Raw genomic sequence first — 18881 nt, forward strand, 5'->3', positions numbered from 1 at the left:
CTGAGCAACACGAAGATGGTGCATCATTGTGCTTTGTTTTGTTTTTGTTCGTTTACTGGTCTGTGCACTCCGTGTTGTCGAGGGCTCTTGGTTCCACACGAGAAAAACTGAGAGAACTTTGCCCGGTTGATGCGCCGCAGGTTCTGGCACTCCTACCAGTCCGTGGAAAGAAGCTTCTGTCAAAACTCGTCTAGCGCGCTGCAATCTTTCCTGCACGTGCACTCCTGTAATCCAGCAAGACCTTTGGGTGTACTGAAGTGCCGTGCCCGATTGCGCGGGGGAGAACCAACAAGGACATCGGCAAATGTTCCTCTGCAAGCCCAAAGGCTCCTTCGTTCGCCCGCGTTCCTGTACCCGAAAGCGCCAGGTGGAAATTACGAGCGTTTTCTGAACATATTTGAGTTCCCACCGACGAATGTCTACAAACATATTTTGAATGTATTTGAGATCGCACCTATGAACTTCTACAGCACGCTTATATCAGTTCATACCCACGAATGTTTACAAACCTTTTCTGAACCAATTTGAGTTCACACCTACGAATGTTTGCATACAATAAATCGTTTCGTGACAGTTGCTATCTGTCTCATCTCTTGCACCCCCCTGAATGGCGTTCTTGTTCCTTACGTTTTCTCAAATCGTACGTTTAATTTTTCCGGTCTCCTGAAAAACGTATCAAGAAAGTGTTACCGTATGCTAAACGGCTTTACGAAGCCTAAAACAGACAGAGCGAGAGGCACGAGACGACGCCAATGTGGCAAAGCCACCTGTTGACCAGAGGACAAAGCGCCGCACCTTGTCTCGGATCCAGGCCTCGACCTTGTCCACCTGGCTCTCAAAGTCAAGCATGTCCTGAGCCTCCTCGAGGCCCCTCCCCCTCCGGCGGAGCGCCGCGAGCAGCTCCTGCCAGAGGCCCAGCAGCCGCTCCAGCTGCTCACGCACTTCGCCTGAGGCCGGGTGTCGCTTCTCCAGCAGGGTCTCCCCTTTCTGCAATCAAAGCATTCTTCAGAGAACTCAAAGGGGGCCACACATGGCACTGAAGGAAGGCCTTCCTTCAGGGCAACCACGCGCTAAAATCCGACAAGTCAAAATAGTTGCCGAAATGGCTGCGCGAACTGTCACTGAAATGCAATAGCATTTTGCGCCCTCTTCTAGCACAAAAACATTTTTACAGCGAAGCTGTTAAGGGCTAGTTTCCCCAGCATCATGTCCGTCCACAAATGACCTGATGACACAGAGCTCTGGACAGCTACCGCCATCTATAGGTGACGGCGGCAACCTTTCGAGCCTTTCCACTCTGGCTTGCCGACTTGCGGCCGGCCATTACTTCATTCCCACCATAGTACAGTGCGCTGCACAAATTGCTCGGTCGCATTAGCGTGTCTATCATTAGCTCTGTGACATTCTCTCCTATGTGCCGCTTCACATTCGTGCATAGCGCAATCAGGACGTTGAATGAGTTCCATCCGAACAGTCAGTGTGAGACTGTCGGTGCCTACATGTCAAAAACTTTCTTTCTCAAAGGCACATTATGCCGTCGAGCAGGCGCCACTTGCTTCGGCGTACACTTCGGCCACCCCATTCTTGCGTGCAAAGGCTCCGAGCACCAAGAGAATGGGCAACCAAAGGCGAGAAAGATCAAGTGGTGAGGAGCGCAATTGCACGATCCCCAGTGCAATCACAATCGACCGAATGCACCGCGCCTCAACCGTGATCTTTATCAGCGAATGGGCAAAGGTATCACTACTGTAATCACTCTCTCCCGGCACCAAAGACAGCCGCAATGAACGCACGCATGCGCAGTTTGTTTTTACAAAGACAACACCTGCCCAGTACAAGCCCAGCGCAGCCGACACTACAAAACTGTGCAAGACCCCAAAAAAAAAAAATCAATGATGTGTTTAGGGAAGTCAATTCCTGGTACATAGCCTCAATAACGGCCTACTTGGAAACACAACAATGCAAAGGAACTCTAACACCATGATTCCGTAAAAGGGCCGCCATAACGTGAACTTAGACATCTAGCGGCACGCTTTACTGACAAAGTCCTAAAGCCCAAACTTACCGAGATTAGCTTGCAACACGACCCTCAAACATAGCCCCCGAGAATTCCTGACACGGCATCGTGCCATCGCCCCGGGCGTCATGATCTCGGATCGTGAAATCTATTGGAAACGATGCCTTATAATGCAAACATGAAACAGAGCGGCCTCGCGACGGGCCTTGACAGGAGAACATTGAGGGCTTCTGCCCGTAAGGAAGACCGAACCACGGAGGCCCCTCGGCAGCCTCGAAAAGAGAACTCGCCTGCCGTATGGCCACGATGTTTCCCTCGTGGGCGGCCAGCTCCGCCTGGAAGGCCTGGTGCTTCTGGAGCTGCTTGACCTTCTCCTCCAGGGAGCTGGGCAGCTCGGCCTGCAGAGAGGCCTCCTGGGCCTCCAGCTGCTTGCGACGGGAGCCCACCCAGGCCTCCGCTTCTGCGGCGTCTCGCCGGAACTGGGCCAGCAGCAGGCCCTCCCCGAGCTTGCCTCGCTTGGCTGCGCTCAGGGCCTTCACGTGGGCGCGCCTGCAACCGGGTGCGGGTGAGCTCCGCCGTTCGAACCAAACTCTGTTTCCCCTTACGACGGACCGCAAAGGTTGCTAGGAGCTGTGCAGGCCCATCCAATAACGCACAAGTGTCGTTTTCCCTCGAGAAAGGTGCGGCAACATGCCAGGTGCTTAGTCGCCCGATACACTCGTGGTGCTTTGTCTACCTTCATCCGGTCCGTAGTTTTTGTGCTGTTTTCATCTTCTGAAGTATTTCGTACAAACCTGCCGAAGTTTGAACTTTTGTGTCCGATAAACTCATGGTGCTGGATGGGTTGGGATGGCTCGTAACGTCCGCAGAAGTTTGTCGTAAGGTGAAACGAGATATAATCGGGTTTCCTCACTCGAGGAGTTGCGGCCCAACTACTGCATCCGTGCTCCCATGCATTTCAGCTTGACGCCAATATTTTTTGTGCTACATCGTCGAGGCTAAGGCAGTTTCCGCGCCGCCGCTGTCAAAGGTTCTCGTGCAAGGGTGCGTGAATGAGGCGAGAGGCGAAGCCAAGTACAGTGTAGACCGCATATAACGTATGTCGCGGGAGTCGCGAAAATCCGCACTATAAGCGGTACCGCGCTATAACCAAAACATCAATTTTTCAGGCCAAAATACATGCCGTCAGACAACTTACCTTTGTAAAAGAATTTATTTCTATGTTAGATGAAAAATAAAGCTTAGTTTGAGGAAAGTCTTTATTTCACCAGACTAGTACACTCCTCTCTCAAGTGTGTCACACATTTTGAAAGAAATGAGCGACTTTAGCCTGGCGCAGCCTTTTAACGGCATCGCGCGCAGCGGACGGACGTTGCGAGTGTTCGGGAATGCTAACCCTAATCACTTTTCTTTGGCGATGAAAACGCGTGAAAATTTGCATCCTTTATACGGTACGCGCCAGTAATACCTTCAAAACTTGAGCACAGGCACGAAATGCTCCAAATAAGAAATCCGGGCGATGGTCGAAAACACAAATGTTTAGAAAGCACCACTGTAGTCGAAGTAAACAAACACGACGACACAGGCGTTTCTGCCGTCTTGAGAGTGCCACCACAACATCGCCGCACGAGTAGGTGGATCCTCCCTTCTAGTACGTGCTGGGTTATCATAGCGACACACAACGAAAATTCACAGTCAAGGATAGCGCTTTTACGCGGAATGATGAACTTCCACCATGCCGTCTACGACGACGATCACAACCGACGCCATTTTCGCGGATAGAAGCCGGCCCGCGACCGGCATGCAACGCGCAGGAGCACTTCTCCTCGACCTGTGATTGGTCTGTCGTTGCGGTTGTTGGTCGTGTGGGACGCCCCACACACGCACGCACGCACGTGAACGACACGTGCATGCGTCCCTCCGTCGCTATGGCAACTGAAGCCTCCCTCTTCGCTTCTCCCCAATTCTTCGAGCAACCTCCTTGCCCCGCGAGTGCCGCTCGCGGCTAGCGCCGTTATCTAGTGTCGGCGCGGTCGGCGGGCTGTTCGAGAAACCGCACTATAACCGGTATTTCCCTTCGCGCGCCTGCATTTTAAGCGGTATGTAATTACATGAAGTTCTATGGGAGGCGAACCGGTGGTTTAAAAAAGCCGCATTATACCCGGTCCTGCACTATAAGCGGTTACGTTGTAAGTGGTCTATACTGTACTCGTACAGCAGCACGGGGCTGTGGCACCAAGGAAACTACACTAGGGTCGACAACCAAGGCACAGGAAGTCGACATCGAGCGTAGACAGGCTCCCCGCTAGTGCTCTTCGCCGGCATGTTAAAATAATATACAACAGTGCGCCTTATTTTTCTTTCTGAATGAGTTCCGACCCAGCGGACATGGAGGGGGAGACCGCAACTCCGACGGGGGGCCAGCTGTGTTTATACCTCTGGCAAGGAGGGGTGCTTAGACAAGAGAGGAGGACGATCGTTCGCTGAGCGTCTGCTGCCGCGGGGCCTCGACCACCCCCGCGGGCTCTGGGCGTTGGCCGGGAAGGTGAAAGAGGACACTCAGCTTCCAGGCACCGATGGAAGACGTTCGCGTCGGAAACCTTTCAATGTACTCTTTGTGTAATTGTTTTAACCCTATCTAACCGTAATAAAGTCTTTGTTTTATTCTTACTTTAAAAACGGTGACTTCTTGGACCATCAAGTTAACAGATCAGAAGTGGGATTTACATCGGAACCGTGCTTTTGGAAGCTGATGTCACTGGAGAGCGTCGACACATCGGAGGGCGTCGACAACGAGGCACGGTGAGCAACGCATGACTTTCAACTGACGCCGCTGCTACTATCTTTGTGAGGAGCAGTACAGTCGAGGTCAAGTCTTAGTGACAATGCGTCTAGACATTTCTTCGTGAAATCTACTTGCCTCAACATCTAAAGCGATCAACTGTGTGTTCATCGCGGGAGAAAACGAAACCGAAAGTCGAAGATGACTGAGGGCAACATGAACCAAGAACTCATTGCAGCTTTATTAGATCAAAACAAAAAGCTGATGGAACTCATGGACAGAAAACCTGAAACATTTCACGTAATGCCCGATCTCAACAAAGCAATTGCCGACTTCGATGGTGAGGGGTCCAGTCACGAAGCCCGCGGCTGGCTGAAGACTGTTGACACGATGGCCGTGTTGCATGGCTGGCCGGATCATTTCAAGCTAGAAACGGCCAAGCTACACTTAAAAGGGCCAGCTCGTTTTTGGTTACAAGCTCGGATTGAAGAACTCGCAGGCTGGGAGGACTTTAAGTTAGCTTTCAACAAGACATTTGTTGGCCAGACGAGTACCGCGGAAAAGTGGCGAAAAATGCAGGAGCGGGCGCAACAGAAGAGTGAATCCACCACCGCATATTTCCTTGAGAAAATGCTACTGTGCAAAGAATTAAATCTCAGCCTTGAAGATGCCAAAGAACAGGTCTTAATTGGGCTGAGATCAAGAGATGCTTGCATCTCGCTAACAGCAAAAGAGCACAAGGATGAAGATGAGCTTCTGGCGGATTTAAGAAGATTAGACAGAGTCAGCTGTTCGAGGATTCAGAGGTCTTCCGCCGACAGGACGCAAGGAGTAACTTCGAGTTCAGCTCAACTTGTAAAGCCTCCCTCGTCGAAACCGTGGGCTAGTGCACGGCAGGGAGTTCAACCTAATTCGGCTACGACCCAGGTGGATAAGACCAGTGCTACACCCGCTGATAGGAGACCAGGAGCCACGCCTCCCAAGCGTGACGCCACGGAACGAAACCTTGCCACAGTAAGATGCTATGGCTGTGGAAAATACGGCCATTTAGCTAAGGACTGTCCGGACAAAGCCAAACCCACCGGAAACTTTGTAGTGAATCCAAATAACAACGACCCAGCAAAGTTCCTGAAGACAGCCACTATTAACGGGGTTGAACAGGTGTCTGCCATGATCGACCCAGGAAGCTCAGAATGTATCATGGGACACGCTGCAGCGGTCAAGTGCAAACTGCAGATTACCTGCTCATCAAAGGGACTGTACGGCTTCGGAAGCACCGACGAGTACGCAGTGAAATCGATTGGATCTGCTTTTATCGACATCTCCATCGACGACATTGTCTGTAAAGGGGTGGAGGTCCTCATCGTGCCGGACAGCGTACAACCTGTAGACATCCTAGTTGGGCGGACGTGGACGGAGCAGCCCCACATCGCATATCTACGAATAGGCAACGAGCTGCGAATTGGATATAGGGATGACCTGCCCTTTTGCAACATCGAGCTGCCCCTGCCACCAACGAAAGAGAGCTTAACAGTGAGTGAGACGACCACACTTCCCAAGAAAAGTGTGTGCTGGGTCACCCTGCAGTCCAAAGAAAAACGAGACTCCAATATCATTCTTCGTGACGAGCTTGGAGGAGAGAGTCTGCACCACTTGACAGACGGAAAGGTGAACGTCCCGATCGTCAACGACTCATCCACTGACAGACATCTTCGGAGAGGTCAGATGTTTATGCATGCCGAGATCTTGGATGACGGGGACGAGCTGCATGTCGCACGCATCGATACTGATCGAAAGGAACCGATCTTAGAGAGTCAAGTGAACTTTGATCAGGACACTGCAGAAGCCGAGGTGTCAGCGCTGATGGTAGTGCTCAATAATTACAGAGACTGTTTTGCACTCTCTCTTAAGGAGCTTGGCTGTACCCATTTGACTGAAATGACTGTCATTGAAAAACCTGGCAGTGTCCCTGTGCATTCCAAGCCCTATCGCACTAACTTGGAAGAGCGAAACGCAATTCGAGAAATTGTTACGGAGTGGAAGGACTGCGGGTTAGTAACGGAGACGTCCTCACCATATGCTAGTCCTGTTCTCCTGGTGAAAAAGAAGAACGGAGAGGACAGGTTGGTCGTAGACTTCCGCAGGCTCAACAGCCAGACAATTTCAGACAGGTTTCCGCTGCCCGACATCGATGACCAACTTGCGCAGCTCACAGGCGCGAAGTTGTTCTGCGTCCTGGACTGCGCTAACGGGTATCTTCAGATCCCCCTGAGCGAAGATTCCAAGTCTAAGACAGCATTTATAACCCCAGACGAGACTGGACAGTTTGAGCGGATGGTTTTCGGACTCAAAAATGGCCCAGCCGTGTTTCAACATTTGATGAACCAGGTACTGGGACCCCTGCGAAACAATGTAGCTATGTGCTACCTCGACGACATCCTCATTCCTGCAAGGAATTGGGAAGAGATGCTGGAGAAGCTGAAGAAAGTGCTGGACGCCATCAGAGAGGCAGGCCTTACTCTAAAGCTGCCGAAATGTTTCTTCGGAAAAAGGGAGCTCGAATATCTCGGATTCAGGATACGGGAAGGATTTCTGCTCCCTGGAAAACAGAAGACGGAGGCAATCGCAAACATGAAACCCCCAGAGGATGTGCATGGCGTGAGGCAGTTTCTTGGGGTGACGGGTTTCTTTCGGAGGTTCATCGCGCACTACGCGACAAAGGCAGAGCCGCTGTCAAGATTGCTTCGGAAGAACAGCGACTTTGTGTGGGGTGACGAGCAGCAGGAGGCGTTCGAGCAGCTGAAGGAGGAACTAACCTCGTCACCAGTGTTGAGGCTGTACGACCCTGCGGCTCCCACCGAGTTGCACACCGATGCAAGTGTTAAGGGCCTTGCTGGCATGCTGCTGCAGCAGGATGTGGATGGGAAATGGCACCTAGTATTTTGCGTCAGTAAAAAGACCACAGATGCTGAGAAGAACTACCACTCTGGGAAGTTGGAGTTGATGGCAATCGTGTGGACCATCGACCGCCTAAGGGCCTTACTTTTGGGGATTCCATTCGTGCTCGTGACAGATTGCCAGGCTACCGTGTACCTGAACACGCACCGCACGCTGAAGCCGCAGATCGCGAGGTGGTTTGATCTTCTTCAAGAATACTCGTACGAGGTGAGGTACCGGCCAGGAGATAAGATGGCCCACGTCGACTGCCTGAGTAGAAGTCCGGAAGGACCAGCAACGGACACAATGGACGAACTTCTGAGTTCTCGGGTTGATGTCTACGTCACCATGAATCTCGATGATCAAGTGATCATGATTCAGCGATCGGACCCAGTCTTGGCAGAGCTGGCAAGAATTCTGCAAAAACCGACGACAGAAAGGACAGAGGAAGAAAAGCGAAGAGTGAAAGAGCTGAAGCTCAAGGATGGCAAGCTCTTCCGCATCGAAGAGGACGGACGGAAGTCGCTCTTCGTCATGCCAAAAGCGATGAGAAAAACGCTGTGCGTTAAATTTCACGACATGCAAGGACACTTCAGTGTTGATCGAACTGTTGCCAGGATAAAGGAGCTGTATTGGTTTCCACAAATGAAACGTTATGTAAAACAGCACATCCAGGGCTGCTTCGAGTGCCTCCTCGCCAAAGTTCCAGGAGGGAAGAAACCTGGATTTCTTCACTCAATCCCTCCAGGAAAACGACCATTCGAGGTGGTGCACCTCGACCACGTTGGACCATTCGTTCGAAGTGGAAGACGCAATCAGTGGATCTTGGTGCTGATCGACAACTTGACCAAGTTTGTGAAGCTGTACCCCGTACGAGACACTTGGCCTGCCGGATCGCATCATCTCGGATCGAGGATCTTGTTTCACATCGCACGAGTTCGAGAGCTTCTGTCAAGAGAAAGGAGTGTATCACACCCTCAACTCGGCTCATCACCCAAGGGCAAATGGCCAGGTCGAATGCGTCAATAGGACCTTAATCCCGACGATAATAACTACGGTTGAAGACCCAAACCACAAAGACTGGGATCTCAAGATCAAAGAAGTTGAGAGCTACCTAAACGCAGCCTACAACGCGTCGACAGGCACCAGCCCGTTTAAAATGCTGCATGGTTACCAGCCCCGAGTCGAAGACGGACTTTTGCGCTGGCTCAACAGAGAAAATGAAGAATGGGAACAGCCGGAGAACCTTCATGAGTCGGGCCGAGAGGCTATACAGCACAAGCAAGAGAAGTCAAGCGAATACTTTGACAAGAGCCATTTCGCCGCTCAAAAGTTAAAAGTTGGAGATTTGGTCGTGATGCGTTGTCCTCCAGAGCGCACAGGAGAGCCAACAAAAACACAAGCCAGATTTAGGGGTCCCCTTTTCGTGACCGAAGTCCTTCCAAGCGACACGTATAGAGTGTCGGAAGTGAAAGGCACAAAAAAGCGGATCTACGTGACCACGGCCCACATCACTCAGCTGAAGTTGTGGAGGAGGCCAGGTGGCGAAACTTCGAGCGACTCTTCTGGGGAAGAACAGCACGACGACCCCAATGAACCACCGCCACGAAAAAGTGGGAGGTCTCGCAAGCCGCCTGCTTACCTGAAGGACTATACGTCTGTGTGAAGTGAAGTGATGTGATGCGTGCAATTAACGGTGTAATGTAGCCTTTTATTTTGGCCTTTAGAAACTGAGGACAGTTAAAACCCAGTATGGCCGAGTGTTAAAATAATATACAACAGTGCGCCTTATTTTTCTTTCTGAATGAGTTCCGACCCAGCGGACATGGAGGGGGAGACCGCAACTCCGACGGGGGGCCAGCTGTGTTTATATCTCTGGCAAGGAGGGGTGCTTAGACAAGAGAGGAGGACGATCGTTCGCTGAGCGTCTGCTGCCGCGGGGCCTCGACCACCCCCGCGGGCTCTGGGCGTTGGCCGGGAAGGTGAAAGAGGACACTCAGCTTCCAGGCACCGATGGAAGACGTTCGCGTCGGAAACCTTTCAATGTACTCTTTGTGTAATTGTTTTAACCCTATCTAACCGTAATAAAGTCTTTGTTTTATTCTTACTTTAAAAACGGTGACTTCTTGGACCATCAAGTTAACAGGCAGGACCACTGATGTGAATTCAGTAAAGTTAATTTCCTTTATTCTGAGCAGTTGTATCTTATCCACTTTTTCTCTCTCGCTTTCAAATTCGGTACCCCCCTGTGCTAGGCCTGAGTGTTTAGAATGCACAGCCAAACTACGACGAAATCCCGATAAGTCTTATTAGTGACGTCCAATGATGTCAGTTTGCCAGTACAACAGCAATTAATGGACTGTTTCACTTATGTACTAAAAGCCCCAGTTATAGCTTTCAATTCTTTAGTGGCACTTATCTTAGAAAGCTGCAAAACAGTTATGGTCGCAAACACCCGAAGGATAAATATCTCTCGAGTCTGAAGTAATAGTGCTGCAGCAGACACGCACGCTATTCTTGAATAAATAGAGCAAGCTACACTCGAGTACGCACGGTACAATCAGTGGCACATTTTGACCAATCTTTCTTTACAAAGCACATCCCTCGCCCATTGCCTTAAAATTTTACAAAAACATACCCAAAATTGGGTGCCCTTCACGTTCACCACATACAGAGGGGGCGGAAAAATTTATTCCAACGCCCAAATCTCTTTTCTCTGAAAAGGTATTCATAGTCAGCACAAAAGTAAAAGTAGCATGTTGTGGTTGTTTACTTCAGGAACCTCGTTGCTCCTTCCTTATCTGGTTAAAGTAACCTTGCAGTGAAATACCCCCCGAACAAACTTTGAGGGACCCTGAGGAAAAGTTTGCTTAAAGGAGCGATGCAACAATTTTTGTACTTTGCGCAAATACCGCTTAAAACGGATCCCTAACGTTAATGACCTATGAAACACGCGTTCGTTTTTCACCCCACGCAATAGAAGTCCCAGAAAAAAATTAAAGAAAAACGAGCAGCGTTCACCCCCTCAACTCGCAGCCAGAACAAGCGGCCACGTGATCTGGAGCCGATTATATGCCGCCAGTGTTGATCATAGCCACGCGCTGGGGTTGGCAAAACGCAGGACACGCGCTGAGTTCCAGACATTGTTATGGCTCGGCTGTTGTCGTCGTTGCAGCGATTGGACACGGGTCACTACCCGAATGCTTCTCGAGCTAGCAATTATCACGAGCCCAAGTCGAGTGCCCACGCAATGCTCGGGTCCAATCTATGAACCGCATTCAAATATCGTCACTTGGGTGTACTGCGATCCCCGAGTTACGTCATCAAATTTTGCAAAGGAGAGATTGAATGAAAATGATCGCTTTCGTCCTTGAAATTACACCGCAACAAAGGAGTTTCTTGGCCAATGGCGTTGCGTGTGAGTGTCCTTGAGTCCCAGGTGTGCCAGTAAGCTCGTGTAGAGAGAAAAACATTCCAATTGAATATCGTTGCACAGCTCCTTTAAGTGAAAGTTCACACAACTGAATGCATTGGACACAGCGGGTTTTTTCATTTGAACAATTTGTCCAACTGGAGTTTGTTTGAGTGGTATTTCACTGTATTGAGGGACGACAGTCAACTAGCCCCCCACTGCAGACGTCAACCTCGAGGAGCAGAGAGGCGTCTCACCTGGCCGCAACTTCCTCCATCCTCTTGCGAATGGTGGGGCTGTCGAAGTGGTTCTGCTGAACCAGCTTTGCGCCATGCTGCTCCAGTGTCTGGAGCTGGAAACAAAGGGGAGGCAACTGTCGGCTTACCCGGCTTACCTCGGTAATGCAGAAAGGAGTAATCAGTCGGTTTATTTTACCGTCAGGGCCAAGACATTGAAAGATGAGCATGCACAGTGTGAACACAGGAGAGTATGGTGACATACCGGCTTAACTTGGGAGAAGTTTGGTACGACAAGGCTGGGTTACAGCTGCGTCTCGTTTTGCAAACTGGAGCTGTTGCGTAGGATGGAAAGCTTCGACAAAAATTTCATATCCTGCTGGACTACATCTGCCCCACTCGGGCAACCCTACCATTAACACCTTCGCAACTACTAGCGCCAAGATATGGCAGTATGCAGCTCAGAGTTTTCTCCTGGTCATGCACGGTGGCTTCGTCGAGACGACTGTTCTTTCGTCTCAAAATTTAGGGAATAATGGTCCGCATGCTGTAGGGAATAATGGTCCGCATGCTGCAAGTGCCAGCGTCTGTAGCAGTAAGTGTTCTAAAGCAAAAGCCTAAAACAAATGTCATCTTGCACGCTAGCTCGTCAACACTTCACTTTTGGCTATTTATACTTAGAATCTTTTATACGGGGAAGGCATGCGCATGCGGCAGTGTGAGCGTAAAGCTTTTAGTCACTGCATTTGAAAAATCCATGAAACCCTAGCCATAAACAGGTTCGCAGTGAAACAATCGCAACCTTCAACAGTCTGCGTGGCAGTTGATACTTGCATCAGCAGCTCACACATCGGCCATTGATAGTTAACAGTAAAAACCCGCAACTTTCCACCATATTGTGCAAAAGAAGATACGGCTCAGTGAGCAGATGCATTCTGCTTGGACACCGCAAGTCTCATATTCCCTCTCATCGGAAGTCTCCCTAACATTCTGCGGCCCTGTGCTCACGCTGAAATCCAATCCAGAGGGGAACTGGCAAGAGGTGCTCCTCCCTTATAAACATCCCGAGGCAAGTGCCGCAGCGCTGCCACTGACGACTGATGATTTGTGGTTCTTCTAATTGGGTGGTCCCGCAGTGCTAGGTACCTAGTCTGTGGAATTATCTTTGTTGTGCCAGCAGCCACCAGCTTTAGCCTCGCCTCAATAGTTTCCACTGTTCCCCTCCATCTTCCGTTGGCCATTAGCATTGAGCCGGTGGTTAGAACGGGCCCGAAGCAGAGTGCCCCTGCCAACATGCGCTCATGGTTCCCTCGAATGAGAGATGATGGGCGCACAGGTGCGTCCACCATCTCTCGGCCGACGGGTGAACTGTAGTTTTCTGCCTAGTGCAATGCCAACGCTGCAAATGCAGCTGGGAGGTTTCCATAATAGTTATTGCTCTAAAAAAATGGCAGCATACGTGGCATGTATTGGGTGGCAGCTTGTGCCACCTAGCCGACAACAGTGGCGGAACAAAGACCAATGGGCCACACACACGTCTCTGCCACCATCAGCTAAGTGGTGCAACCCATTGCCCAAAAAGTGGACCACTCATACGTATGTTGCCACCACTTCTTTTGTTTTTAGTATTATAAAAATTGCTGGGCACGCACTGCTGAAAGCAGTGGTGCCGGTAAATAAAATACTAATCCAGAAAAGTTGCTCGCTGCAGTTTTAGTATGTTTACCATGTTTATAGCTATGCCGCATTGCGGTAAAACACAGTGCATTTATTCCTCTCGGAAGCACAGTCAGCCTCATAGTCTGGTCAGTTTGGGATCCTAGTCTAATTTAACCAGTAGCTGGAGAGAGTCCCACTGGAGACCGCATGAATTTGAGGCAGTAATCAAGCTTTTGACCAATGCAGAGCCAAAAACACAGAATACGTGACAAGGTCCGCATTCAATCGGGATTATGCGGTAAATACCAAACAGTTAACTAAACTTTCAGTGCCACTTTTTTTTTTTTTTTTTTTTTTAGCATTTCCCCCTAATTGGTTTTGATTCAAGAAACCTTGTTCGTGAGAGTGATAGAGGGTGCTCATAGAGCGATAGAGGTTCCCCATAGAGCAACTATAAACGGCGAGTTGCGCAAGGACAGTTCCCAGGAGTGCCCAGAGACCTTTTCGTCCTGGGTGGCCATGAGCTTCTCGAAGGCCTCGTGCTTCTTCACGTTGGCATCCACCTCCTCCACCGTGGTGCCCACCTCGGTGCCAGAGAGGTACACCTGCACAGCCACAAGTTTCTCGAGCGACCTGGAACAACTGCAATGCCTAAATCACTATGCAAAAAGAGCTGACAAGGCACGTTTAACCGGGGAAGATGTCACTGAACCAAACTGAAAAGATTGGCTGAAGAACACAAAATATAATGTCCAAGTCTTTTGGTTTCCTTTCAGGACTCACGTTTAAAGAGAGTCAAATATGTAAGGTGTCCACAATAGATCCTAAAGCTGTGGAACGAGCCATCGAGCTATCAAGAGATGGCATCACAAGTTACAACCATTGTGAACTCAGAAGTCCACGAACACGTCTGTCACTGACCCTGGCAAGTTTGTTGGCCTAATTTTTCGCAAGAAAGCTACGCCAGCAGTTTTCATCAGATAAAATGTGCCACTAAATACACATCCGGTTTGAGCTTTTTATTTTTAGGCGCCAATTTTTACGACTCATTCTGCAGTGCTAGGATCCATTACAGACACCCTATGTGCTTCGTACTTACCTGTACAGTAGCCGACCCATTTATTGGACGCCAAAATTTCAGACAGGCTTCATTATTCGGACAATTTTCCAGAACCGTCACTCACCCCCATAGAGTTAATGTAGGGGGAGTTCCCCAGAAAAAAGACCCGTGTTTTTCAGCCCAGGTAAATAAACCATGCATCACACAACGCTCAAACTCCGTGAGAATGTGACACTACCGGTATGGGCAGAATGGAAAAGTTTGAGAACATGACGTTACCTAAATCAAAAGATAACTGAGAAATACAAACTTTCTTTATGAACCGACGCCTGCCTAAACCTAATTTCATAAAAAAAAAAAAGACATTGGTGGTGCCTGTAACATCTATTAAAGTGAAACAAATTTGTTAGTGTTTTTCACTGATATAAATCCCACGAGCGTTCACAATATAATTTCTTCCTCCAACAATATTAGCGCTTAGGTGGACGTCGGCTCAGAAAAATTTTGTTCTTCTCAATTATCTTTTGTTCCAGGCAACGTCATCTTCTCAAACTTTCGTGTTCTATCCCAACCACTAGCTTCACATTCTCACGAAGTTTGATTTTTCTGCGATGCATAGTTTACTTATCCGAGCCGAAAAACACCATTTTTTTTCTTGAGAACTCCCTGTATAATAGCGGCAGGAAATCCGGACAGTGTATGCCTTGTTGCTCGCTTTTTTGGACGTTTTGAGCAGCCACCATACTACCACCACGAACCGAACAGCCACCATTTTTGTTTGTTTCGGTTTATCCTGTAGTCTCGACACTGCGTTCTACATATGTACTTTGCCAGGGGGCGCCGTCCATGCAATACAGAAGCTTGATTAAGCCTATAACCGGAATCATTGCCTCTTTTTCTCGAAATTAGGATGGACTTGATCGGTGCTTTTTTTTTTTTCTTTTTTTCAGATGTTCACAGAGGGTCATTTAAATGTCTGGGTACCGCTTTGACATCCATTGCTGCTCTTCGTTTATAGTTTCGTTTATGAACAACTTGACCGACACTGTCGTGCCATTCAAATGCACTCCTACAGGCCGTTGTGCGACCGTCCAATGCGGACCACTGAAATGCAAAAAGATCTGATCACAAAGAGGTGAAGCACCGTCCAACAAGCTACCGACCTGTTTTTCCAACGATTTAGTATATAAAGTGCCAATACAGAGGGTTTCTTTCTGGACTGCTCAATTATTCGGACTTGTTCGCGATCCCAATCGAATCCAAATATTGGTTGGAGATTGTATCGAGTTCATTCCTGGTGCCATGAATAGTGAAGTCACAATAAAAAAATGTAAGCTTACACGTATAATGCCACTAATGTGAACTAAAATTTCAAGCTCACAAAATAGGGCTGGAGCTACAGTCAGGACGCTGCAGAGCCCAGAAACACCACTCATACAGCAATATCCCTAATGAATGGTCGTATTTTCGGAAAAGAATTGCACGATTGAAGACGGCCGACGAGACATGTGACATCACGATTCTCATTCCCTCTCCTCCTCGCTTCGTCCCGTCAAGCTGGTGAACCGAAGCGAGGAGGAGAGAAGCGAGGCCGCTTCCTCTCATTCTCCACTTTTCCAGGAGGATTGTGATGTCAGAGGTCTTTGCTTGACCACGCCTTTCTTTTGCAGAAATACGGCCATTTGTTTGAGATATCGATGCATGAGTGAGGTATTGGAATTCGTAGCGTCTTTAACACTTCTGCGCCCTCATTTTGCGAAATCCAAATTTTGATGCAGTATCCCTTTCAATACCCTCGAGTAACAATCATCCAAATACACGTTCGTACAACATCCATCGATACTGAAACATGCAGGAGTGAGTTTTAATGCACGATAACCCCACAGCTCCGATGTTGCGAAGCGTTTGGTACGTTACCCAGTTTTGCAGTCGAATGCAGCGATCTCTAAATGATGCATTAATCACGCTACAATTACATTTAGCATTTCGGAAATAAGAAGCTAGAAGGCAAAGCAAGATTATCATCTATGAAGCAGTCACAGTAAAACGAATGTGGCACCAGGCCGACAACTCCAAAAGTGGTTGGTCTATTTTGCTTTTAAAAATAAGTATGTATGAAAATTCGTCCTCTAAAACACGGATTACCAAACCGGGTTCCTAGGAACAGTCCCAGAACACTCTCAAGGATTCCTTCAGCTCCCAAACTTTGGAGACAGCCCCAGCTTAAGCACTATATTTAGCGAATCTAGGCCACCTATCGATCGACGCACGTCTAGAGTCGCACATTCCCCGGTACATTCATCATTGTTTCCTAGCTCCGTAGGCTCCCCAACTGCTTTAGCACATCGATTCTGAGGCCGGGAGGGGTTCCTTGGCTGTGGGTCGAGGCAGGTCCTCGAAATATAGAAGTTTGAGAGCCCCCTACCCAATGTCCCTCCGCGTCGAGTTACGGGTCCTCTCATCCATCTCGGGGCCAGGCTGTCCACCAAATTACTCTTTTCAAATTCCCCGACCTTTCCGGGGTTTCCCCGGAAAAGTCCAAGTTTTCCGGATCGGTGGATGCCCTGCAGGGCTGATCCGATCGAAGGTACGGATGCATGGCGGAGCATGAGAGGGGTCCCCACCTCCTGCTGAGCGCTGAGGGTGTCCAGCTGCTTGGCGTCCCTGAGGAAGAAGTGCAGGTCCAGCAGCTGGTCCAGGTAGACCTTCTTCCGCTGCCAGGACAGATGCAGGGCGTCCCGGGCCTGCAACAGCTGCGCCAGTCGCTCCTGGATCTGCGCACCCGGGTTTGGAGGCAAACGGCTTAGCTGGGTTGTGCCCCTGCCAGCATGTGCCTTCGAGCACCCAGTGATAAGATTGCTTTGAGTCGTTTTGCAGCAGCTCTTGGAGCAGCGGAAAGAGCTTTTGAAGCATAAGCGCGCACTAATTTTAATTCCTAACGCTGCAAATACCGTAAAAACCCGCATATAATACGAGGTTTTTTTCAAATTTTGTTATGTAAAATTTGCAGTTCGTATTATACGTGGGTCCCAACAATTTTCAGCTTCTATGAGGCGTGATCTGACGCAGTTTGACGTGGTTTTGGTTTCGTAGCAATTTTAGCGTTCAAAACAGCTATCATCATCATTAAAATCACAATGTCCGAGAAGCCACCATGTGTCCGCGGTCAGGCTAGGCAATGGCGTCGGTGCGAATCGCCGAAAACGATGCTCGGCCGCCTTCAAAAGAAAAGTAATTTTGGTTGCGGAAGACATCGGCGACAGTGCTGCCGGGCGACAATTCGCCGAAAATGAAGGCGGCATCCGCGGATGGAGACGACGAAATCAAGCTCTGTTCCCGTGCAACGGAACGAGAAGAAGCTTTGGAGGCCCAAAAAATGGACTGCTCGCCGACATCGAGGCAAGTCTCGGCGACTTTGTAAAAGAGCAGTCGCCATAGACATCAAGCTGCTGCAAGAGAGGGCCAGAGAACTTTGATGAGCCGACATTGGGTACACTGGGTTGTTCGCTTTACACGCCGCGCCGGGCTTTCACTGCGTCGGTGCACGCCCGTCGCTCGCTCTTTCAAGAAGTACGGAATTTCAAATGTGCTCGACGGCCCTAAAGACGACTGCCTTAGGGAGGAGGCATCGGACAAGGAGTCTGATGGAAGTGATGACAGTGATTAAGGTTCAATTACGACACAAATATATGTTTTTCTTAAGACTTCCTGGGTTGCATTTTACGCAGAATATTTTCGCGGTCCTTAAATTGTTTCATATTATACGCGGATAAAAATTTTTTTTTTTCATCGCGGTCCTCAAATTATGCCTCGTATTATACGCGGATTCATATTATATGCGGGTTTTTACGGTATTATGTTAAGATTCATGTGTTGACCTGTTCAACTAGGCAGTGTCTACTTTGCCTTGTCAAATGTGCAACCTTTTCTTAGCACCGATCGCGCAGCAGGATCGATTCTCCCAAAGACAGAACTAGCCGTTTAGTTGCTGTGGTTAATGGTTATTTTAGGTACAGAATCCCAGTGAAATATTGTTAGAATACAATAATTTTAGTACCTAAATTTGTTTCCTTTCAGTTAAAATGGTAAAAAAAAATGTGCATGGTAGGAAGCACACAATCCATTGCAAACTAAAAGTAAAGATTTTTTCTTGATTAATATAAGCATATGCTTTGCTATTGAACAGAAGCATTAAACTGAAATCAGTATAATAATGTCTCCTTTTGCTATATCTACATTAGAGGGCCAAGTGAGCAAAGGTGAAGCGCTTGTAAGCTCCGGTGTTACCATTCAGTGGCTGCGGATGCTGGTAACCCACGAACGTACTACTACAGCTTACAGCAAATGGGGAGCCCCTTGGGAGCATGTGCTCCCTGATCATTTTACCCTTTCGCATCTCTACAACTCGTCAGTGCACCGAAATGCCACTATGATGTCCCAAGTGCAAATAAACTGCAAAGGCGTCTTCAGTGCCGACACGGCTGCAAGCGAGACGCTTTGGAAAGTCTTCCCTGCGTGAGTTCTCGTGCAAAGAGTGCATTCAGCAGAGCCATGCACTCAAACCCGTGCCCTCGCGTGCACTTAACGCAATTTGCGAGATGACATATACGGTGAAAAGTTGGTGATGTGCCCGCAAAGTAAATGTGGCGACTCAATCTGAAGTAGGGTGCTCCCGATTTCTGACGAGAGCGCGTACGAGCGACCTGTTTCTAGACTGTGCGTTGTTTCTAAAATACCATTCTTAGTAAATGGAACCACTTTGGTCCACGTTCATATGC

The 18881-nt window shown here is 49.0% G+C and overlaps 1 protein-coding gene across 1 annotated transcript in view; it reads right to left on the minus strand.

Annotated features, from left to right (window-relative positions):
* Positions 1-18881, minus strand: part of LOC115308697 (spectrin beta chain, non-erythrocytic 1) — a 309133-nt gene that overhangs the window by 66312 nt on the left and 223940 nt on the right. Inside the window, exons 43-47 of the mRNA XM_040214208.2 lie at positions 16728-16877; positions 13544-13648; positions 11406-11500; positions 2308-2566; positions 796-987 (exon numbers count right to left, since the gene is read on the minus strand). Of these exons, the coding sequence (XP_040070142.1) occupies positions 796-987; positions 2308-2566; positions 11406-11500; positions 13544-13648; positions 16728-16877 (801 nt within the window). The remainder of the gene's footprint in view (positions 1-795; positions 988-2307; positions 2567-11405; positions 11501-13543; positions 13649-16727; positions 16878-18881) is intronic.

The sequence above is a fragment of the Ixodes scapularis genome, unplaced genomic scaffold (assembly GCF_016920785.2).
Source record: "Ixodes scapularis isolate PalLabHiFi unplaced genomic scaffold, ASM1692078v2 ptg000324l_1___fragment_1__unscaffolded, whole genome shotgun sequence".
In the NCBI taxonomy this organism is placed as follows: domain Eukaryota; kingdom Metazoa; phylum Arthropoda; class Arachnida; order Ixodida; family Ixodidae; genus Ixodes; species Ixodes scapularis.